The sequence below is a fragment of the Calidris pugnax genome, unplaced genomic scaffold (genome assembly GCF_001431845.1).
Source record: "Calidris pugnax isolate Ruff unplaced genomic scaffold, ASM143184v1 scaffold247, whole genome shotgun sequence".
Lineage (NCBI taxonomy): Eukaryota > Metazoa > Chordata > Aves > Charadriiformes > Scolopacidae > Calidris > Calidris pugnax.
In genome coordinates, this window is record NW_015090980.1 from 579332 (window position 1) to 602510 (window position 23179).

General features: G+C 44.0%; 2 protein-coding genes across 6 annotated transcripts in view; one reads left to right on the top strand and one right to left on the bottom strand.

Annotated features, from left to right (window-relative positions):
* The window catches only part of PRKCD (protein kinase C, delta), an 86324-nt gene extending 68358 nt beyond the window's left edge, over positions 1–17966 (top strand). The window contains exons 5-18 of one of the 2 annotated variants that reach the window (XM_014953557.1): positions 5044–5200; positions 5844–5875; positions 6552–6637; positions 7003–7132; positions 7745–7845; positions 7985–8081; positions 9491–9624; positions 10362–10535; positions 11038–11129; positions 12704–12766; positions 14934–15072; positions 15544–15732; positions 15980–16108; positions 17423–17966. In XM_014953557.1, the coding sequence (XP_014809043.1) occupies positions 5044–5200; positions 5844–5875; positions 6552–6637; positions 7003–7132; positions 7745–7845; positions 7985–8081; positions 9491–9624; positions 10362–10535; positions 11038–11129; positions 12704–12766; positions 14934–15072; positions 15544–15732; positions 15980–16108; positions 17423–17581 (1682 nt within the window). In that variant the 3' untranslated portion in view covers positions 17582–17966. The remainder of the gene's footprint in view (positions 1–5043; positions 5201–5843; positions 5876–6551; positions 6638–7002; positions 7133–7744; positions 7846–7984; positions 8082–9490; positions 9625–10361; positions 10536–11037; positions 11130–12703; positions 12767–14933; positions 15073–15543; positions 15733–15979; positions 16109–17422) is intronic. The other variant, XM_014953558.1, reaches the window with a different exon arrangement.
* A 1123-nt stretch (positions 17967–19089) lies between these two features.
* PFKFB4 (6-phosphofructo-2-kinase/fructose-2,6-biphosphatase 4) overlaps positions 19090–23179 on the bottom strand; it is a 38828-nt gene continuing 34738 nt past the window's right edge. For all 4 annotated transcript variants that reach the window (XM_014953547.1, XM_014953545.1, XM_014953546.1 and 1 more), the window contains one exon: positions 19090–21968. In XM_014953547.1, coding sequence (XP_014809033.1) covers positions 21909–21968 — 60 coding nt within the window. In that variant the 3' untranslated portion in view covers positions 19090–21908. The remainder of the gene's footprint in view (positions 21969–23179) is intronic.

Genomic DNA, 23179 nt, shown 5'->3' on the forward strand with positions numbered 1-23179 from the left:
CTTAACTGTCAGCAGTGTAGAATCCACAAGTACTGAGGATGGTGGAGATGGTTAAAAAAACCTAGAGAAATACATAGCAATATTAATATCCTGCCTGTAAATGAAATGTCGTGATGATCACAAAACTCAAAATCATTTAGCATAGCAAGTTCATGTCACAGAAATGTAGACTTTTGGGAAACCCGTATTTCTGTAACTGTTTGTGGGTGGGGTTTTTGGTTTGGTTTTTTGTACAGACGACCTGTAAAGGAATCCTCTCTAGGGCCAGGCTAAAGAGCAGTTTTCCTCTGAGATAGTTCATACTGGGAAAGTCTCCTTTGTGAGGAAGAAGCTTTCCTTTTTAATGATTGCTTTCTGAGATTAATATTTTTCTTGACCTGAAGGCACACTTAACTTTCAAACAAAGGCAAGTGCAAGGCAGTAGAACAGCAAAAGGGGACCCTGAACAGAAATATTAGTAGGATTTTATAATGAAATATAAAGTTTCAGGCAAATCTTAACCGGAGCAGCCGTTTAGCTCAGACAGTGTTTTGCCTGTCCCTGTTTGAAGCCAAGTCCTGGTTCTGGGTTTCTGACAGTAGCGCTGTTATCTCTCACCTCTTCACAAACAGAACTGTGAAATGAGCCAGTTAAAATGAAAAATGAACTCTGAAAATGGTAAATATTTTTTCTATTCTTTCTTTTAAAAAAGTGTGGTAGAGCTATTCTGGAGGTTGTTTGCTTTTGTCCTTGAACTGTTGAGGTTCATTTGAGCCAATTTGACATCTCACCTTGAGGTTTATTACAGTTCAGCAGAGTCATGGCAATATTGTTTTAGCAAATGTTTTCCAGACTGCGGGTTGTGTTATGTTAGTGGCTGTAAGGACTCTGAAATATTCAGAAGGACTGGCGCTGCAGTTAAATACTGTATACAATGGTACCTTCACAGCACTTCTGGAGAGCTGCACTGTCAATTCCCAGCCCTGCTTAATGGTTTCTTAATTAATATACGGCACGGAGGAGTTGTGGGTGCTTTTGTCAGATCAGCTGCAAGTTTTGAGAAGGGACCTTGAAAGACATGAGCAGTGTGTCAGTGATAAATATTAACCACGGTTCTCGATAGAGGAAATAGATTATGTTTAATGGTGTGTGCTGGGTCCAAAATGATTAATTTCAGGTCCAGGCCGCAGAGGTCACCTGGATTCTAGTTGCTGATTCAGCTGGTTTGTACATGACTCTTTCTGACCATGTGCCAGCCCAGGACAAGCCTTCCATCTGTGGAAATCCTGACTTGCTTGGAGGGGGAAGCAAAGGCTTTCCCTTTGTGTTTGTTCCTCCTCCCCCATCCCCACCCTGCATCCGTACAGTTGTTGGGAAGTTTACTTCCTTGCAATTGTTAATTCTCTCTGCATCTTTGAAAGAAAGCCTTTATTCCCCCATTGAGCCCATGGTTGGCTGAACTTCTGGAGCAGTACGCATTAAAGGTAATACACACATTAAAGATAACTTGTTGAACACACCCATAATAAATTGAAATGAACTACACTGTCATTTCAGAGCCATCTCAGCTTCAGGTGCAGTTGACTTTGAGCTGCTGCCCAAACCTCTCAGCTTCTTCGGAAGCATACAAAAATGTTTTCAGCTATACTTTGATATGTTGGTTGATTTTGGCAAAGATATTTAATAAGGCAGCTGGTTGTGAAGACTCTGTGTTCTCACACGCAGATTTTAAAGTTTTGCTGTGCTCAAGGATTCTTCATAGTTAAAAGTATGTTTAAGGAAAGTGTGTTTTTTTCTCTTTTTGTCCTTTTTGGTTTTTTAATTTGTACAAACTAAGTGATTAGTTTATTGATTACCCTCTCAAAAATAGATGCCAGTCTCACATATTTCTGTTAAATTGGATGTCAGTGTTCCAGAGAGAAAACACTGCAGTTTCCCATATCCTGATCAAGTTTTGTCAGATAATTTCGCACGCAGCACCAGCAAATACTAAATTGCTACAAGTATTTCGGCACGAGGAGGAGCTGCGTCCCGTTTGCTTTGTGAATCCTGTTAGTTCCTCACTAAACACCGGGTTTGCTTGTGCTACAGACCCTAGGGAGGCTTTTCTCCCTTCATCTGCTCCATTATCATAGGTTATCTCCTCAGAATACACGGCATAAAGCAACACACCTTTCTCTGCTTTGTTGCTGTTACTGATTAAATCACCCTTATGAAGGCATCCTTTTGATGCAGCAAACAATCCGGGACATTGTCCCTCCGCAGACATGTTTTTGCCGTGTTTTCCTTGCACGCACCTTCCCCTCTGTGGTTGCCCTGAAGCATCTGAGGAACAGGTTGGATCATTGAATCGATGTGCTGAGACCAACGGGATGAGGTTCAACAAGGCCAAGTGCTGGGTCCTGCCCTTGGGTCACAACAACCCCAGGCAGTGCTACAGGCTGGGGGCAGAGTGGCTGGAGAACTGCCTGGTGGAAAAGGACCTGGGGGTGTTGGTCAACTGTCGGTTGAACGTGAGCCAGCAGTGTGCCCAGGTGGCCAAGAAGGACAACGGTATCCTGGCCTGTATCAGGAACAGTGTGGGGAGTAGGGCCTGAGAGGTGATCATCCCCCTGTACTGGGCACTGGTGAGGTCCCACCTCGAGTACTGTGTCCAGTTTTGGGCCCTTTACCACAAAAAAGACATTGAGGTGCTGGAGTGGGTCCAGAGAAGAGCAACAAAGATGGTGAGGGGTCTGGAGAGTAAGTCTTATCAGGAGAGGCTGAGGGAACTGGAGTTATTGAGCCTGGAGAAGAGGAGGCTGAGGGGAGACCTTATTGCTCTCTACAACTCCCTGAAAGGAGGGTGTAGAGAGGTGGGGGTCAGTCTCTTCTCTCAAGTCACAGGCGACAGGACGGGAGGAAAGGTGAACCCAGTGGCCTGGCGGAGCAGCAGAGGTGACTCCTGTTCCCAGAGGGGAGGAGGTACCTGGGAGGCGTGCGTAGTGCCAGGTTGTCCCCTGTACCTCCTGAGCACTTCTCAGGGGCAGGCAGGACGTGTGCTCCACAGGATTAAACACAGATAGTGCTGTTTGTGGACTGGGACACGCTGAAGGGCAGCAGCTGATGGGGAGTTTCCCTTGAGTGAACTCAGTGGCCTGATGGAGCAGCAGAGGTGACTCCTGTTCCCAGAGGGGAGGAGGTACCTGGGAGGCGTGCGTAGTGCCAGGTTGTCCCCTGTACCTCCCGAGCACTTCTCAGGGGCAGGCAGGATAGGTTTTTCCCTGAACCAGTGGCCAGTTTCTCAGAAAAGCGCATTAATACCTCGTGAGGGGAGGAGGTACCTGGGAGGCGTGCGTAGTGCCAGGTTGTCCCCTGTACCTCCTGAGCACTTCTCAGGGGCAGGCAGGATGGGTTTTTCTCTGAACCAGACGGCCAGTTTCTCAGAAAAGCGCATTAATACCTCGTGGCAAAACCCAGGGACCTTTTTTGATCATTGTGCTTAATCTTTCCTTAATCTCTGAGCTGACGTTGTCCGTCCTGTTCGAAGACAGTCCCTGCCGCTGCGGTCTGCCTGCTGCTGGCTGTGGCTGATGAATTAGTTGATGGAACTCAAAAAGGTATCAAATGATAGGTTGTGTCCCGGGTTCAGTGGTCTGTTGGAACAGCAGCAGTGGTAGCCAGGTAAAAAAAATGACAAAAAGCCAGTGTGGCTGGAAAAAGAACAAGAGGGTTCCTGCGTGACCTTGCAGCAAGCTCGGGCGTTGCGGTCAGTGGGACTTGGCAAAGGAAAGAAATCTCTTCCTATTGGTGTAAAAAGCAAAGCTCCTGCAATGCAATGCAATGGAGCAAATAAAAACCAATTGCAATATTGATCAAAGGCAGCAATGCAATGGAGCAAATAAAAACCAATTGTACTGACAATGGAAAAATGCTCTTCTGGCTTTTCCATTACTCCGCTGTTGTAGCAGCTCCCACCTGCACACGGCAGTCGCCTGTCACCCTCACTTTCAGCCTGTGAACCCTGTCCACGTCTCCCACAAGCTGCTGGGTGGGATTGTCCCGCAACAGCTCCTCTCCATGGATGAGAAACGTGTCCTAGGGTTAAGTTATCACTTAGTCTCTTTCGATACACCTTCATGGGGTTGCCTCTGTTACAGACTCTTCCTGTTATTTTCAAAATGTGCAAGTAAGATTATATAGTCTGAGTTATGGCTGAAAGATTGGGATGCAAGAGGCTCATTTTTGTAAGAGAAACTGAGACGTTTCCTTGGAAATGAGTGGAAATAACTATAACCTGTAATGAGGGACCTGTGTGAGCCAGCTGGACTCAGAGCCTGAGAATTCTTATGTTGTTTTATTTCTTTGCTAATGCTGTATGTAATTACTATGTAGATAATATTAGATGCTACAGTATATACATATTACGTACCATGACTGCTACAGTATTATATAGCACTATATATTGTAACCCCATGGGGGCTAGGAGAGGCGAGGGATGAGACAGGGACATGTTGAGAGCTATAACATCAGCGTTACCAGATAGGGTAATGGAAATTCTAATCGAAAGACTGATTTGTCCTCACTGCTTAGTGATCCTGGAGGCCAGGAGAAACCCATCTAACAGTAGTGCAGCTCGGTGGTGGCTTGGGAGGTCCTGCAGCACCATGAAAAGGCTTCTGCTGAAGGAGAAGACCCTCCTGCTTCCAATAAAACATTTATTCCTCTTGCATATAAATCACATAATGTATAGGAGCTTATATTTTTTTCAAGAAACAACTGTGTGTGTAATTTCTGTAGCAAGACTGTGCTCGATCCCTGCTTCTTCCTCTCGGCTCGTTTGCTGAAGGCTTTTTTGGAATGAGCAGGAGGGGGAAGCGCTTGCAAATGGCACAGAGACGCCTGAGGAAGCAGCGAGTGTGTGTCTTCACACTTGTGGGACTGAAAGTCTGCAGAATGCAGGTGTAAAGTAAATAGAAACACAAGTCTGCAGCAGAAAGCCAAACTCAACATTTTGGAGAAATAAATATTCATGTTTGTAATACCTTAAAGTATTAAAAGTATGTCTTCTTGTCTCCCCCTTAGATTGCAAGCAGTCAATGAGGGAAGAAGAGGGGACAGTAACTATGAACAGGAGAGGAGCTATCAAGCAAGCCAAAATCCACTACATCAAAAATCATGAATTTATTGCTACCTTCTTTGGACAACCTACATTTTGCTCTGTCTGCAAAGACTTCGTATGGTAAGAAAGAAACGTTAAGCTTTCCCCATCCTCAAAGGCTGAATAATTGCAATATTCCCTTCAGGTATATTGAGGCAAAACATGGCATATAAATTCATGTGTTGGGAAATGCAAATAATATATTTATTCTTGTCTCTTTCACACTAAAAAATAGAACTTGAACAATTTTACCACTGAAATAATTGGCAAAAATTTCATCAAATGAGATCTGGCTGTTGATCAAGAGCAGCACTTTCACAAGAGGGTGAGGTCGGTGGATCTGAGAAAATCGTGCTCAGACTTTGAGATATGAAGTGGCTGATTGCAGAGTAAAGCCCCTTTAAGGGCAAAAAGCTGGATCTCTTTCATAGTAAAGCCATTTTCATAGGAAGTCAGATCAGGAGATTTCCCCTGTGACTGAAACCTTGTCTTTTCTGGGTTTCCCTCCAAATTTGCTGGTCTGTGGAAACACACCACCTTATCTTCTAAACCTGCCTTTCTAGGAGAGGAGTCTGAATAGCAGAAGTTAGACAAGTTTTTTGCTTGGAAAAAATATTCCCATATGCAAAGGATTGATTGGTTGATGTAGTAAAAATAAAAAACCACCTGTTATTCCAGCAAATACATGCTTTCATGATTTCCTTCTTTATCGTTTATTTTTCAGGGGACTCAACAAGCAGGGATACAAATGTAGGCGTAAGTTAATTTTGCTTTTTTCTTCTACTACGTCCCATGTTAACCTCTAGATTTAATAGTTACTGTTGAAAAATCTTTGGAAAACATTTATGGCACAGTGCAGCATCACCATAGGTAGCAGTAGATATTAAACCTGTGTCTTGCAGGATAACCTAAGGCTGTCTAATGATGATTCCTACCTGAGTTTTTAGTATGAAGATGTAGACTTGGCTATTTTTCTAATTAGTGTGTGATGTGGTTGAAAAGTTCCACTCATGTATGAGAGCAGTTTGGATGAAACCTTTTCTAAAATGAATTACAACCATTGGTGGGTTTTACAGCTGAACTGAAAAGCACTTTTGACTTAGCCTAGATCTCTGTGCATTGCTAAAAACAGTAGGGGAGACATCAAAGGGTAAAACTGAAAAGCATAATATTATCTTTCTGTTACCAAGTGCCGGTGGCATTTCCTAATGGCAGCAGATTTAGTTTAGAAATAGAGGTCATGTCAAGAGAAAATGGGGGGCAGCTGCTCTAAAAAGTTTGTCATCTTGATAGAAAAGAAAGGTTTTGGTGTATATAATATGATGTAAAGGTGTGTGTCTTGACGTGGGGCTGTGAAATGTGAACGCCTCATCCCATGTACTCCTTATCTGAAGGAATCCTTTTTTTTTTTTCTCTTGTGCACATCGTGAAGAATGCAATGCTGCTATTCATAAGAAATGCATCGATAAAATCATCGGGAGGTGTACTGGTACAGCTGCCAACAGCAGGGACACAATGGTAAGAGCTGGAATGGTATTTTTAGAGTGTAATTATGTAATTAAGCGCTCCTGATTTAACAAAACCTTGTGTAGAAAAGGCTGGGTCCGTTTGGGAGGCACTTGGCTCTACAATCTTGAGTTAACTGTCTTCTCCTGAAGGTTATATGTAATGTGTAGTGGATGAAACTTTAAAGCAAGAAAAGCAGTTAGAAGCCCCGCGAGGGGGTGGGTAGGACTGGACGGGCAGGTTCTTTCCCTGCCAGATGCTGAGACTGGGGCTATTCCAGATAAAATGGTGGTACCTTTGTAACATCCAAGCCTTTTCCTGTCAGGAGCTCGGGCCTGTTTTGGGTAGAGCTCCTCACCCCCTCTGCCTGTCCTCAGTTTCAGAAGGAACGTTTCAACATTGACATGCCTCACCGCTTCAAGGTTTACAACTACATGAGCCCTACCTTCTGCGACCACTGCGGCAGCCTGCTCTGGGGGCTGGTCAAACAGGGCCTCAAGTGTGAAGGTAGGGAGGAGGTGGGAGGGCGGCCGGGACCTCTCCGTGCTTTTTCCAGGGGTCCCACCCCCACAAGAGATGAGCTGTTTGTACACGCTCTAGATGTGTGTTACACAGAACGGGGTTCATCTCATCCACGCGTGGTTGAAAAGGCTTTTGTACTGGAGAGAGACTTGGCTCATGTGACGGCTCAGCCGAGGGGAGCTTCTCAGGGAGGCAGGGAATGTGCTGCGGAGGAGTCATCTCCAGTGTAATCAAAATTCCTGCTTTGGGAATAGCTGGAATTTGGTGGGTCTGACTCAAGGTAGCGCCTAAAAGTGTGTTGAAAGTGTTTACTGTAAATACGGGTCTATAATTCTCCCACAAAAAGGTGAGATGATCCTTATTGTAACACATTTTGAGAATAACGTAATAACGATTGGATTTTCCCCCTTTTGAATGATTTTTGTAGCCTTCATCAAGCTAAAGATTAAAACTGTAATTTTATTAACAATGATAGATCCGTGTCCAATCTGGGTTTATAACAAGGTTTCTGAACTGCACAGAGAAACAGCCCTTCGTGGTGTAACGTCAGAGAGTATTTTCCTGGTGCTTCTATAACCATCCCTGTATTTCTTTTAGAATGTGGGATGAATGTACATCACAAATGCCAGAAGAAGGTGGCAAACTTGTGTGGAATAAACCAGAAGTTGCTCGCTGAAGCTTTAAATCAAGTTAGCCAGGTATGCTAAAGAGATGTACTGGAGTGAATAAGAAAAGAGAAAGTTCGTACTGCCATCATGTTATTTATAACAGTAGCTGCTAAATGTATTTCTAAAGTAATAATGCAAATGTGATTTCAACTCTTCCCTTCCTCCTCAGAAATCTACACGAAGGTCTGATTCTGGATCTGTAGAAAGTGTTGGTATTTATCAAGATTTTGATAAGAAGCCTAGAGGTCCAGGGGGAGATAGAACAGGTGAGAAAAGCTACAAGGTTTTAATTTAGCCATTTACCTCCCAGACTACACAAATATAACAATTTAAGTAATTATTCGTTCTTGCCTTATGTTAGACAATTTTTGGTTTTTTTTTAATAAGCACTGTTAAAAAAAAAAAGCATATATTTCTTTTCACCTTCTCCGGCCACACAAAATGCTTAGATTAACTTTGGACAAATCCCTGTAGTTTTGAGTCCATGAGCACAGCCATCCTCCTGCAAAACATTTTACTTGCTGCCACGCAGTTCCCCATGATGGAACTGGGGGATGCTTCCCCAACCAGTCACACATCCACAACACGCTTCCCTGTCACCAAAACCTCATGCACATTGTTAATTACCTTGATTGTTCACAAGCCATTTAGGAACCAATGACAAGTCCTCTCTGTTTTAGGATGTAAGTAGCCAAAATACTACTTGAGATTAAATGGCTGAAATAGTTTAAGTCGTACCTGGAATCCTGTCTGAACAGGTTCAGAGCAGGGTTGTGTTGTTTGGGTTTTTTTTTTTTACTATTGCTAAAGAGCTCCAGCATTGTATAAGCCTTATTTTCATAACTGCTAACCTAGGATGATTTATGCAAAAATAAAAGCAACAGTAGAAGTAATGTCTTACCAGATGGGAATCACCGGGCTCAGTAAGAGATAATGGGTGGTTCAGGGTTTTATATATTCATCCATTCATTGAACTAATTCTATTTAAATGCCCAGTAAGAAAATTATTTTTATAATTCTTATTGTACTTGTTCTGGTTTGCCACAACAGGTGGGTTGGTTCAATACTAAGTTAAGGTGTAGCCGCTGTGATTCCTCCTGGGGTTATTGCAGACACTGGGCAGCTTGTGGAGCACCCACAATATCATCTCATGGTTATTATTAGTGCAGTGAAGGTAAAAAAAAAAAAATAGAGTTATTAATTTTAGGGTATAACCAGGATTAACCTGTATGATCATGCTTCTCAGCCAGCATTTGGGCATAGATCAGATCTTTTTATGGCCTCTCTGCTTAGGCTGAGGGAGAGCCTGTTCTGTGAACAGAAGAGAAATAATTCGTTTACAAGCAGTCCTTGTGAAGTATATTTTTCTCCAAATTCTGCTCTGTATCGTAGGGGAAAGTTGGGGCCTTAGATTTTTATAATGTCTGTCTAAGTATTGCTTAAACCCAGCATCAGAAACAATTCCAGATCAATTCAAATCCAACACCACCAAGTGCGTTCATGTCATTTAAACTTTGTTGTAAACTTCAGGGGTTGACACCATCCTGTTGAGATTCACCAGTGTCCCGGCAGCAGATGCACTGCAATAGCGTGTCAGTGCTTATTTCTTAGTGGTTGGTCTGAGTCATGCACGATTCCTGCAGACACTGAACTTTAAACTCTCCGTTTCCATCAGCAGACGGCAGCGAGTACGATAAGCTCTGGGAGGGAAGCACGGCCAAGACAGCCTCACGCATCGCCAGCAGGAGGAAATTCAACATAGACAGCTTCGTCTTCCATAAAGTACTAGGGAAAGGAAGCTTTGGAAAGGTACGTAACAAACTTGGGGAGTTTTAAGGTGACTGCTTTGCTTGGTCTCTGCACTGTGGTGGGCTGTCTCCATTCACCAGAGGGGCCTTGGGATTATCTACCTTGGGTAGATCATCTTTTGGCAGAGTTGAATATAGCCATCTTTGCCAAAACACGAGAAATTCATCACCTGAATCTTGTCTGAACTCAAAAGTGATTGCTAATGCACAACGTTTTTTCAGTTATTTGGTATGGAGGCAGAGGAACTGCCCTTTATGCACCACCGTTGAAAAGGGGATTTGATGTTGATAATCCCCCTACAGCAACAGCCCGACAAGGCTGGGGCAGGGGGAGGTGTGGGGGGAGCAGCACAGCCACCACTGACTCTGTCCCCTCCTCCCCGTGAAACTACAGCTCTAATGAGGGAAAACTACAGCTCTAATGAGGAAAACTACAGCTCTAATGAGGGAAGAGGCTTTACGTGTCTTCTCTTCAGACACGCTCAAGACGCTGACAGAAAAACAGCCTTGGAAGCTGCTGTGCCCATGTTATGTGGTCCCTGAGCCCCATCTCCTCATCTCTGTGCCCACCAACTTCCCAAATCTCCATCATCCTTCCCATTTAAATGCTTTGTAATTGTCACTGCACCCGCTAGAAACGCCTCCAACTCTCCCTCCCTGATACCATCAGCACCAGTCTCTCCTACACGTGCTGTAATCTCTTCTTTTATTTTTTTTTTTTTTTTTTCTTCTTTGTAGGTTCTGCTTGCTGAGCTGAAAGGGAAGAATGAATTCTTTGCTATCAAAGCTCTGAAAAAAGACGTGGTGCTCATCGACGACGACGTGGAATGTACCATGGTGGAAAAGCGGGTCCTCGCTCTCGCGTGGGAAAACCCCTTTCTCACACATCTTTACTGCACGTTTCAGACAAAGGTAAGAGATTTAGCCTTTTAATGGATGCTGTCACCAGCAGCCACGTGAAAGTAAGTTAGTGATACAAGGATGAAATTTCCTTGTGCCCTGTGCAGTAGTGCACTGGCCTTGTGGAAAGTCAGTATGGTTATGACCCCCCCATACGTGGATGAAACCAGAATAAGATCAGAAAGACAATCTATACAGTCTGGAAAAAGAGGCAGTTTAATTTAAATCCTACCCTCAGTGAGGGGGGAAAAAAAGATGACTGACACAAATAGAATTCAGTAAGTCTGTTTAAATATATATTTTTATTAAGTCTAGAATCCCACAGAATACAAAATCAGCCATTTAGCTTTGCAGTACATGAGCAGACTACACAAATCTGTGGGAGCCTCATATGCTCTTAAGGGTGCACGAAATAGAGGAATATTCAGGAGAGGAGCAGAGTGGCTGCTTGGTCCCCACTATGTGCTTGCAATGGCATTAGTAATTTTTCCATTCACTGGTTCTTTGCAAACAGGATCATCTGTTCTTTGTGATGGAGTTCCTGAACGGGGGAGACCTGATGTTCCACATACAAGACAAGGGGCGTTTCGATCTCTACAGAGCAACGTGAGTCCCCACCTTTGGTCCCCACCTCCTTCAATTATTTTAGTCTCTGTGGTTTTACTGCTTCTAGTTCTGCAGCACTTACCCGCAGCCTTCTGCTCCAGTTTCAGTGGCTGAGGATTGAAAAGGTATTTCTGGGCACTGGTTTAATACAAGGAAGAAGCTCGTTTAATGCCGTGTGGAGTTAGGGCTTCTTAATTTATGTGTTTATGTGATGTTTTACTTCATGGGATGCTTGTACCTAGAGATGCTAAGTAAAGGGCAATACAAACCAGCAATGAAAAGCAAACAGTACAGCTTCAGTGTCCCTTAGGACAATATTTTGATGGAAAAATTGGCAAACAGCATGGGGAAAAACCCCAACAATGACATTATTTACTGGGATTGCCAGGCTGAGGTGACATACAGAAGGAAAACCTGCACGTTCCACAAGGTACTATAAAAGGGGTGAGTGCTTTGTTTGTAAGTGCAGTTGTGTCCGTTACCTACGGCTCAGAGATCACTGGACCTGAAGTAAAAGATGCAAAAATATTATTATTACTTTATCTATCATAACTTTTTAGTTTTAGGTCAATTTCTACCTCTCTCACCCAAAAGCACTAGGGCTTTAATTGTATCATTGAAGGGACATACCCAAGGCCTTAGAAGTGACAGCTCAGGGCCGTGGACCTACCCGTGAGCCGCAGAGCTGTTCTATAACCAGACTGGAAAACTGCTGGTGTCACCACGCGCTGTTCCAAGGGACACTGGATGGGATCAGATCAAGGGGTCTGCCATAAATAAAGGGGCCACCTCCTTCCTGCTCTGCCAGCAACAATCCAGAGGCAGCCCCTCCAGCTTCCCTGCATTCCAGCAAACATCTGTGGATCTGGCAGCCCCTCCTGGTGGCCTTTATACCTGCTCCTGAAGTTTTGGGTCAACATCCATTCTGCTATACAGAAGTGGAAATAGTTTTATATCTGTTCAATTGGGAAAAAAAAACAGGTTTTAATACATTTTGAGGGCAGGGGGAAGCATTCTTTTAGTATTTCCCTTCATATCCTCTGGGTTATTACCTCCTTTTTTGAGATTGTCCCTGAAGTGATGCCACTTTTCAGTCTCTGATGCCACTTTTCAGTCTCTGATGCTACTTTTCAGTCTCTGCTGTGGCTGGGCAGGTGGAGGGAGAGGGGTGAGGTCCATTTCCAACTCAGCCCTTAGTGCCCAGTGCCCCCTGAAGCATCCTGCCAGCACTCAGCTCCCGGTGACTCCCTTTCTAAAGGCAAGGGCGTAGCACTAAAAACATACAAAGGGCATTCAAGAGTAGAAAAGGGCCCGAGTTCCCTGCTGGAAGCGGAATGAAGCATTAAAGCAAGTTGCTGTTCTGTCCCCTCTGCTGTTTGGTGTCAGATACTGCAGGTGTGTGGTGCAGGGATTAACTCACAGCTGGCAGCTATGGAAATACGGGTATGTTCATATTTAAAGCGTACAGTACGTCTCACTCCATAAAGAGACACTTACAGCAGCTCTTTTGGCCAGCTCCCCGGACTGTATTTTAACTGAGTAAGACAGATTAAAAGATGTTTTGTTCTTTTCAGGTTTTATGGAGCTGAAATTTTATGCGGGCTACAGTTCCTTCACAGCAAAGGCATTATTTACAGGTGAGTACCAATAGCTCCAGCCTGGGACCTGGGAGTTGGCTCAGGGCTTCACGCAGCTTTGGGTTACTGATTGATGGGACAAGTCACAGCTGTCACTCAGGGACCCAATGCTCTTCCAAGGGCATTAACGTGCCTGAGATGAATCTATAGCTGTGTGGTTTTTTTCCTTGGCAACTAGAATGATGGAATGTTATTTGTGTTACACAAAAGCGGGCTTGTTTCAGTTATTTTTAAACACTGCCTTCAAATCATGAGTCTGTCTATTTTGGAGGTAAGGAAGAGGGTCCTTGAGGCCATTGATTCCTCCTGGCCTCCTCCACCTTTCTGAGGTGGAAGCTGTCTGCTTTTGCCTTCCATGGAAACCACAATATTGCTGCCTCTGCCTCACCAGGTTGAAATATCAGGAGCTAGATCCTGATCAGCCGCTAAATACCCACCCTACAAGAGATCAGAAGTTTATTTTAATGTAGTTTTTGTCTCAGTTTTCTTTATCCAGTTTTTTCACCCCAGCTTCAGAGCACCATTTGGTAACTACTTTCTCAGGTAGCTCTTCCCTCTGTAACACACAGGTACAAAGAATAACGGCTGGACTTGAAACATCACACCAGGTCCTGGGTGAATGTGCCCCAAACATCTGCTATTGTCCATCTCCCTCGATAGAAATGGGAAACATGTTGGAGCATCCCCCCCTTTAAAGCAGTTTTCTGAAGTTGGAGACTAGTAAAAAAGTGTTTCTAAAGAGGATGAACGTTACAGGGATCCTCCTTGGGGAAAGAAAGGGGATTCTCACGAGCCTGTCTGCCTCAGAGAGAACGGCCATAGCCCAGGAAGGCACTTCGTGCCCCCCACTGCCTTCCCACTGCCTTCCCACTGCCTCCTGCTGGGTTTTATGCAGGGAAGGATCAAACTCCGGGACACGTTGTCGTTGGCACAAAATCCTTCCACCCCAGACTTTCTAGACCATTTTTAGGCTCACTGTTAAATTTCCCTGCGTTAAATTAGAATGTCCCTGGAGGGAGATTTCATAGTATGAAGTATTTTCAGAGAAACACTACCCTTTTCCAACAAAACACCAGCAAAACAAAAAGTACTTTTTTTCCCCCCCAGGATGTTTACCTGTATAATCACAGAACCTGACCTGGAGCAGTTTTAGGGGGGACATTACATATAGGTGCACGTCCATACAAAAGGCTTTAGAACTTGCTGTAGGCAGGCAGGGCAGTGCCCTAACTTATCCTGAGTGTTCCCCATCTCAGATACATTCAGTTGACTCAGGTGACACAGCAAACACAGAAAGATTTACGTTGCATTGCATTAGATCATGGGAGTCTTGATTGGAGCTGCAGCTCCCCCTCTGAGCAACATAAGGACCTGATCCTGGGAGCCTAAAAGGTACCAAGGAGAAAGAGAAAGGAGAAATTGACGTTCTCACATATAAAATTATCTGCTCTTTTCAAGTCTTTCTTGGTAAGCAGAAGCTAGGTTCGGTTTCTCTTCAGCCTGCCCTCCTTGGTATGTGCTTTTGCAGCCAGATGGACAAAAATACCGCATCCCAGCCAAAGGGAGGGAATGTAGCTTTTGGAAAGTGCTGTTAAAAAGCTCTGACTTGATTGAATAGTGTTATTCTGAAAATAGACGTGAATAGGACAATTCACAGACCGTGGCCACAACACATGAACCCCCTCGTGCTGTAACTAGGACCAACTCCCAGGTAGCACTAAAAGCTGGGCAGGCCTCAAACAGTCGTGCTCCTGCCAAACGCTCCCAAGAATCCAACAACCTTCCTCCTGAGCTCGGGAGCTGGGGCAGCGCCGCCGTGTCGGCTGGTGGGGATGGAATGGACTCACACCTCTTCCAGGAGCAGCAGATCATGGTCGTGCTCATGATGGAAGAGCAAAGGCTGAGGATTATAAGGTCACACAATGTATATACACCTCAGCCTCTTGTTCACTCTGACAAGCCAGACTTCTTCTCCCCACCACCTTCACCTACAAAAGCACTATTTTATATCTACCGTGTTGATGGATGATTATTTTCTTGAAAAGCCTCTCTGTGGGATGTAGGGAAGGTGTTTATCAGCGAAGAAACTGCACTCATCTCAACACAAAAATGACTCGCTTCTCCTTAAAAACCTAATTATATTTTTTTCCCAAAACACTTTTTGCAGAGACCTAAAACTGGACAACGTGATGCTCGATAAGGAAGGCCACATCAAAATAGCCGATTTTGGAATGTGTAAAGAAAACGTGGTTGGTGAGAACAAGGCGAGCACTTTCTGTGGGACCCCAGACTACATTGCCCCCGAGGTCAGTATCTGGCTGCGGGGACGGGCTCAACGCACCCAGGGTACCACGGCCCCTGGGAGTAATCATCTCTTTCTAGACTAATAGTTCAGAAATGTAAATAGTAATAGCTAAAAGTCTAATTAGCACAGAAAAAAAAAAGCATTAAATATGAGTTCTCTGTAGAAAGTACTTGAGACTTTTAAGTATTCTATAGCTGCCAGGTTAAAAAAAAAACCATGGATATTTAAAGTTAATGGAGAAAATTTCTGAATGAGAGCAAAGGCCTGTCCCCATTTCCACCAGCAGCAGCCAAAGATAAAACTACAGCTGCGCATCAGTGTCAACAATTTGTCAAATACCTGGTTCCCCTTCCCCCCCAAATATCCTAGTTATTAAAGGTTCTCTCTTAAAATCCCTCCTCTGATTTTTGGTATATTTTGCTGCCTTTTACTAATTACTTGTATTTCTTCCCCTGCACTTCTGTGGAACAAGATCCTGCAAGGTTTGAGGTACACGTTCTCAGTGGACTGGTGGTCGTTTGGGGTCCTGCTGTACGAGATGCTTATTGGACAGTCCCCTTTCCACGGGGACGATGAAGACGAACTGTTTGAGTCAATCCGAGTGGACACCCCTCACTACCCGCGCTGGATCACCAAGGAATCAAAAGATATCTTAGAAAAGGTAGGGCTGATGATCAGCAACTCACAGTACTGGATATGTTCAGGGAGGGACAAATCTAGGCTTTTAAAAGGAGCTGGTCAACACAAAGATAATTCCTTTTACAAATGGAAAGTCAGGGCAGATTAATTACTAATGGTCTGTTTACTGTGAGCAACTTTGGTTCTTTTAGCAGTACACCCATTATTCTCCCAGTGCCACCTACCTTTTGAGCAGAGTTAAGACTTTACTGGGTCATCTTCTCTTGCAGCTGTTTGAAAGGGATCCAACAAGACGACTGGGGGTCACTGGGAACATCAGAGACCACCCTTTCTTCAAAACCATCAACTGGACGGCGCTAGAGAAGAGGGAGGTGGACCCTCCTTTCAAGCCAAAAGTGGTGCGTGAGTTATTCCTTGTTCTGCAGCAGCCACGGGGTGATTTCTGTCACCTGCTCAAACCATCCCACTGCAGGTGTCCCCTCACAATTTATAAATGAGATAGTTACGTATCTCACACCCCATTTTCTTGGATGGTTTAGTGTTAAAAAGGTGCACTGTATTTCTCAGATTGCCCTGAAATTTTCAGGGAAATCAAGTAACAGTTCTGATAGCCATTCTTCTTCAGTCTCTAGATAATTGGAAAAATATGTTTTACATGTCTCGATGGTGGAAATGTTGATAGTTTCTCGAGTTCTTCTCTTCTGTAATGCCATGTGGGCGGAGGACCTATAACTTGGGGCTACCCAAGTTTAATTCTTAAAAATTAAGTATTCTTAATTAAAAATTCTTTCTCAAAAAAAGAATACTTCCTTCCTACCCTGCAGGAATTCTCTACAGGCATTAAATAAGTGCTGTTCCAAACCCACCCGAGAGTGTCCAAGTGGGCAAAAAGATGTATTCTCTGTACTGTTTGTGCCTAATGTTACCTGAAAAAACCATCTAAAGAACAGTCAGTGCGTTACTCTCAGTCTGTAGCACCAGGGGATGATGCTGCTGCTTCGTTTCACCTAGTTAATAAATCCCAACTGGTTTTCCTCCACCCTGTTACTGGTACAATGGTGGGGAGGTATCACAGTCTCTTTAACGCGTACTCACGCACTGGATGGAGGGGAGCTCTCCCAGTTGAGATCAGAGGCTTAATGTTGCATTTTCCCTTAGGAATGGGAACTCTGGAAACAAAAGGGTCCTACAAACAAGTAGCCTCTGGAGGTTCAGGGTATAAAACATAGTTTTTAGTTTTACAAAACATGCAGAGATTTTCTATCCACACACAAAGCAGCTGCAATAGGGCATCCTTTTTTTTTTTTTTCTCTGAACAAGTATAGATTGTAAAATGCCTTCAGGAATTTAAAACTTCTTGGTTAATGGCAAGAAACGCTGGGCTTAAATGTAAACGCTGCACTGATATTGTCCATAGAGATTTTGTCCATAAAATCACCATTTGGGTGATTTTATGAAACGTTACCACAAACCCCAGTGGTTCTTCTCTGAATTGATCTGGTGCTATTTGTTTTTAACTAACAATAAGCAATTGCCTGGTTATAATCTTACCGCGTTGTTAAAACAGGCAAAAAAGGAGATTTTTCTCTAAAGGGGAGGAGGGAGGGAGGGAGCTCAAGAAATAACTTTCTGAGCTTTTGTATTTAAGCACTTTGTTGTGGAAGAAACACCAAAGCTGGTCTCACACTGTCTTCCCTCTCTGTTCAACGCAGAAATCAGCGAGTGACTACAACAACTTTGACAGAGAATTCCTGAGCGAGAAGCCAAAACTGTCCTACAGCGACAAAAACCTGATCGAGTCCATGGATCAGTCTGCATTTGATGGATTTTCTTTTATTAACCCTAAATTTGAACAGATCTTAGAAAAGTAAATTCTCCTGAAGAGAATGGGACTTTAAAGCAGCGTTAAATGTTATAAACCAGAAACTCCCAAGTGCTACGTGTTGTGTGTCCAAGGATGTTGTCGATACTTCGGAATAATACACAATAGTGTGATTAATTGTGTCCAACTGCTGATTCACGGGCAGTGGTTTTATGCATGGTTGGGTTTAAGGTATGTGAATCATGTGCATTATTTTCTCTATTTGGGAAAATGTAAATTCTGTTTGGTACTTGAATATAGTTATATATATATATATGCTGTATATTTTGCTCGAGAGAAGACATTGGGAAACAGAAGATGTCTTTTTAAAAAGTGTTTGAGCCCTTGGTTCTTTTATTTGTCTTCAATTAAATGAAAGTTACATTAAACTTTCATTCATGGCTTTGTGATTATTTTTTTTTTTCTAGAATGTACAATTGAACTCCAGTAAAAACAATAGTTTGTAAGCCCTTTGCACTTACCTGCTTTTCTCTGGAGAAACAGCCAGTCCTACAGCTCAGGTACCTCCTCACCAAACTGCTGTGCCCGAGGGCCACCCGGGTGGGGGTTCACTCAAGCATCGTGGTCCGGGCCATCCTCGTGCTGTGGGGAGATGAAACTATTAAATAATTTTGTCCAAAAATCAGCCTAAAAGCTCTAGACCAAAAGCAAAATTACCTCCCCCATAAACATAAATACACAGTGGAGTTAAAGCCAAAGAAACCACTCCTGCCACCTGGCAGAGGAGACACGAGTGGCTACTGCCCAACAGCAGACAGTCATCAACAAGTCATGAACAATTCAATACACAATTATAAACTACAAAGCAGTAATTAATTTTGTCCTTATCCTTCAGAATGACAAGTATCCCTGCAAATTTAATAAGAATCATAGAATCATCTAGGTTGGAAGGGACCTTAAAGATCATCTAGTCCAACCATCAAACTCTCACAAAAAAATAAATAAGAAATAGGAAATAAAAATGACTAAACCATATTCCTGAGGACTGTGTCTACCCGTCTTTTGAACACCTCCAGGGATGGTGCCTCAACCACTTCCCTGGGCAGCCTATTCCAATGCTGGATAACCCTTTCGGTGAAGAAAGAAGCCATCTACCTAACCTATACGTGCAGATCTGTAGTAGAAGGCAGTGTTTTGCTGTTGGTTTTCAGCTTTCTCCAAAAATGACCAGCATTTGGAAGACACTGCAAGGACAGCGCAGCTTTGAGAAGAATCAGATCTTAAAACATCAATGAGCAGGTAAAAATTGGTAAAGTCTTACCTTTCTCCTCTGTTGTGTGCAAATCTTGAGTTGTATTATTCAACAGCTTCTTCCAACATCCTCCTCAGGTACCAAGTTTGTTACTATAATTATTTGTCAGAGCAAAGCAATTGATGGGAGTAAAGTACTTAATTCTTATGCCTGTGTCTAAGCCCTCTCTTAACCAAGTGACAATTCCTGAGCCGCAGGAACACTCACCTGTGGGGGGCACAGAAAGAACCACACAGCAGCCCACGCCGCAGCATTTCATCTTTATTTCTGGGATCAAAGGATTACATTTGTCTGAAGGATTGCGAGGGAGGCCGAGGGTGTCAGAAAGGACAGTTTAATCCCGTTGGAGAGACTGCACCTGAGCGAGCGAGCGCATTAACAGTCAGGAGGCAGTAAGATACACAGGGGTGCAAACACAGAAGGTGAGGACGCTGTCGGTGACGGCTCGGTCAGGGGCAGGGGACGAGCACAGCTTTTAGACAGTGACCACAACCCCCAATTCCCACCAGAATTCCCTCTCCAGAAGGTGGTTGGTGACACCCCGGGGAGAGCCCATCGCTCCCTTCAGATCTACATTCCTTGCCTACGCTCGCTAGAAAGGGTGGGATGCAGTCAGTGATTTAGTACCTTCCTAAAGTAGAACAGACAACTTCATTATTTTATTTTCTCTTTTTTTTTAAACTCTTCAAGTATCAGCGTAACAGTTTATTTACACTTGTTTACAAGTCTTTTTACTGAACACCCAACTTAGTAAAACACTCATCACAGTATATTCAAAAGCAGGCTATAAAAATACCTACTATACATAAAACATTTAGCCTCAAGGAATTTTACAGCACCTCTGAAAGTCGGGAGAGGTAAGACACAGGGAGGGAAGGAGGGAGGGGAGACACCTCAAGCTGTGCAGCCAGTGAAGAGCGATAGCTCTCGCCAGGGGAAACCTTTCCTTCCACCACGTTTCTTCAGCTGGGTCCGAGCTGAAGGACGACCAGAGTCTGCCGGTAAAACCCTGATTTTCTAACACAGTCTCCTGGGATTTGGCCTCTGTAACCACAGACAAACTCTTGACTTTCTCAGTTTAAGAGCTGTTTAACAGCCCCTGGTCACGGCTGGGCCGGCAGAGGAGCCAGGGCTGCCAGGAGCACAGCCCAGCTTCCCCACGCTGACCACACAGCGCGTCGGGAGGGGAAATTACCTCTACAGTTTTGCCACGAAGGCGGCCTCGTTAACTGCACATCAATAAATTAACTTCTCTTGAGCAGCGCTGCCCCGTCTCCCTCCTCACACAGTATCTACGGACACAGCTGGATTAATCAAGAGGTGAAGTGGGCGTTAAGGAACACATGGATCACACACACGAAGCTTTAGGCAGCAGCGCTTGAAGCAAGTGTTTCTGGTGGTTCCGTACCCTACGCCTTCCTCCTCCCACCCGGAACCCAGCCAGACGGTATGGCTTACTCCCAGAGCTGAATATATTGCTGGAATTAGCTTATTGAAACAAATCACAACAGCAGCATGTTATTTTATAAACCCTGCACAAACAAAAGACAATTTAGCCCTTGCCGGTGAAACTACGTTACAAGGGCCTGGTGTTTTCACACAGGAATTGAGAAAAAAGAAAAAAAACAACACCCCAAACAACAAAACAAAAAAAAGCCCCAACGACATTACATGGTAAAAGCTCAGTTAATTGAACAGAAGTCCTTAGAAAAAACAACAGTCCAACTACCAAAGGATAGTTCTCCTTTCAGAACTCGGAGCCAGCAGCGGCGCCAGAGCTCGCTTCGGCTGTCTGGGAACACACGTACAAAATACACCTTGACTGAGTACAGGTAAGAGGCCCTGGCCTCAACAGACACAGAAAATTCCATTTTTAGCACTGGAGTTTCCCAAGGTATAAAAGAAGAACTGGGACAGTGGAAGGTGCTTAAGAACAACACGAAAAAAGCCAAGGCAGGCGGTGCCACGTTAAAAATAAATTTCAGAGTTTACCTGGTGTTTTTCTCGCATGAGCTGTTAGAAGGGTTACATTCCACCTAACCTTTCTGTGCTGCCTCCTCATGTACATATTAAATGTGACTATAAGAGAGAAACATATACTTTTATGTTGAAATTCATTCAAAAAATTGCCTAAAAAATTTTTTTTAAAAATCACTGCACTAATAAGAGAAGCAGTTTCTCCAGCCCTTGACAGTCAGAATCCTTTTCCCCTCCAGTCTCAGAAAAGCTGCTCATCCCCTCCGGTAACTGCAGCAGAAGGGACAACTCTCTGGATCCATTCCTGCTACCTGTGCTCACACTCACCTCCCCACTTTACACTGTGTCTTCCACTGCCCTCCAAAATACAGCTGGCCCCTGGAAAAATGTTAAAATCTTGCTAAAACAGCTGAATCTTTCAGGTAGCAAATCCAGCTTTAATGCTTTAATTTTTTTAAGGGGAAACTCTCTCCATTTCAGAAAAAATTAAGTTGTGGTTGGCAAACCAAAGCTCATTTTAAAACCCAGGAAAGCTATCAGAGCCGACAGGCTTTCCCATTTAAAGTAGTTTTGCAACATGAAGCCTCCAGTGCTCAAAATGCAGAATTTCACCTATGTTAAATACGCCATCAAAAAAATCTCCATGTAATCCTAGACAATCATTCACAGTAAAAATAACAGGAACTCTTAGAAAAACACTTAAAAAAAGAAAGTAAAATCTAGTTAAAATCTGACAGTAAAACTGACACGGGCAATTAACCATCTTTGCAGTATCCACAGATGAACAATAAAAACCACCGAAACTGCACAAATTTACATACGAAAAAAAAAATAAAAAAATCTAAAAACCAACTCTACTCTGCTTCCCATAAATCTTTTTCACCGATACCTTCCGGCACTGGGGGTTATCCAGAACTACAGGTTTATCTCCAAAGAAGCTGAATCACATTCGAAATGTCTTAAAGTGAAGGGGAGGCGCGTTGGTTCCCGCTCGCTCGGCGACACCTTCTGGGTTCTCGGGGAGCTCACGAGCCGCGGTGGCGAAGCTCTTGGGCTGGAGGCCGGGCTGCTGCCCCGGGGAGGGGAGCTAGAGGTGGTTGGGTACCGTCCTCAAAGCTTCTTCTCTTGACCGATCCACACCTACATTCTGCAAAGTTGAAGACAAAGAAGAGACTTTAAAGCAAGGGTCTCGTGGTCAGACGTAGTTTTGCCTACACGCGGCTATTGCACGAGGCAAAAGATGAGCAAGTCTTAATGCTTATTTTCTCAAAATGTTTTGTAAAACATATGGAAAGGTTCCAGCCCATGAGCAGAAGTCAGACACCAGGCTTAGACCTTGTCCCAGCCACGACACGCTTTGCAGAGCCCAAGTCCCTCGGATACCTAAAGTCTGAGGTCTGGTAGGACAGTCAGCCTTTGTACACCATGTGCAGGTCACAAAGTTATGTTTTCTAAGACTTTTTTTTCCTTTAACCACCGTTTTTAACCACATTTTTCTAAGCCACTACCTCTTCCAGTCTTTATGCAGTTGGTATAAAAACCAGAACCACACAGCGAAGGTCACAAACCACACAAGAACCGATAAAGCCCATCTCTCCTTGTTTGGAGCACACTCCAGGAAATGACTCCTTAACGCCAATTAAGGAGTAAAGCCAATTCCCATCCTGTCTGTGAGCAGCTGGAGTCAGGAAGGAATCGGAGTAACTCCCTAAAGAGCTGGTAACATAAAAGTTTAAAAGCTCTTTGGGACACATGGGCACGCTGGCAGATGTCACGCTGATGTCAGATCATGTTTCAGTGGTTTTATAACCACATTTATTAGAGTTTACTTTCAAAACAAGTCTCTTCAGTCCAAGCCAAGGAAGAGGAGAGCCCCACCAGCAAGGGGGACACACACCCACAACTCCACCAGTCAAAACACCAGTCATTCCCCTCCCCAATCCCATTTTCTAGGACTTTTAGCCATTTCTATGAAAACAGGAGACAAACAGGCAGCACCAGATTCGATTTGGGGGTTGGAATGAACTGGCATCACTTGCCTTTGCCAATTCTCCTACGTTAACGTCAGCCCTTTCTGTTCTCATCAGCCTTCAGAGCCCTTGGGCAGATCACCCTGGTTTCCACCACAAACACACCCACCACACCAAGGTTTCTGAGAAGACACACAAGAATCCTGCTGGGCAGCCTCATCCAAGCCCTGGCACTCTCTGCACCCACCAGCACACTGACCCACCCCTCTCTGACTTCTCCCTTTCTAGAGAAAAAAAGCAACAGTCCTATTTCAGAAAAAAAAAAAAGGCAAGCTTCTACAGGTGGCATCTCTTCTGCGGCAAAGAAAACTGAGAAACTTCACCATCT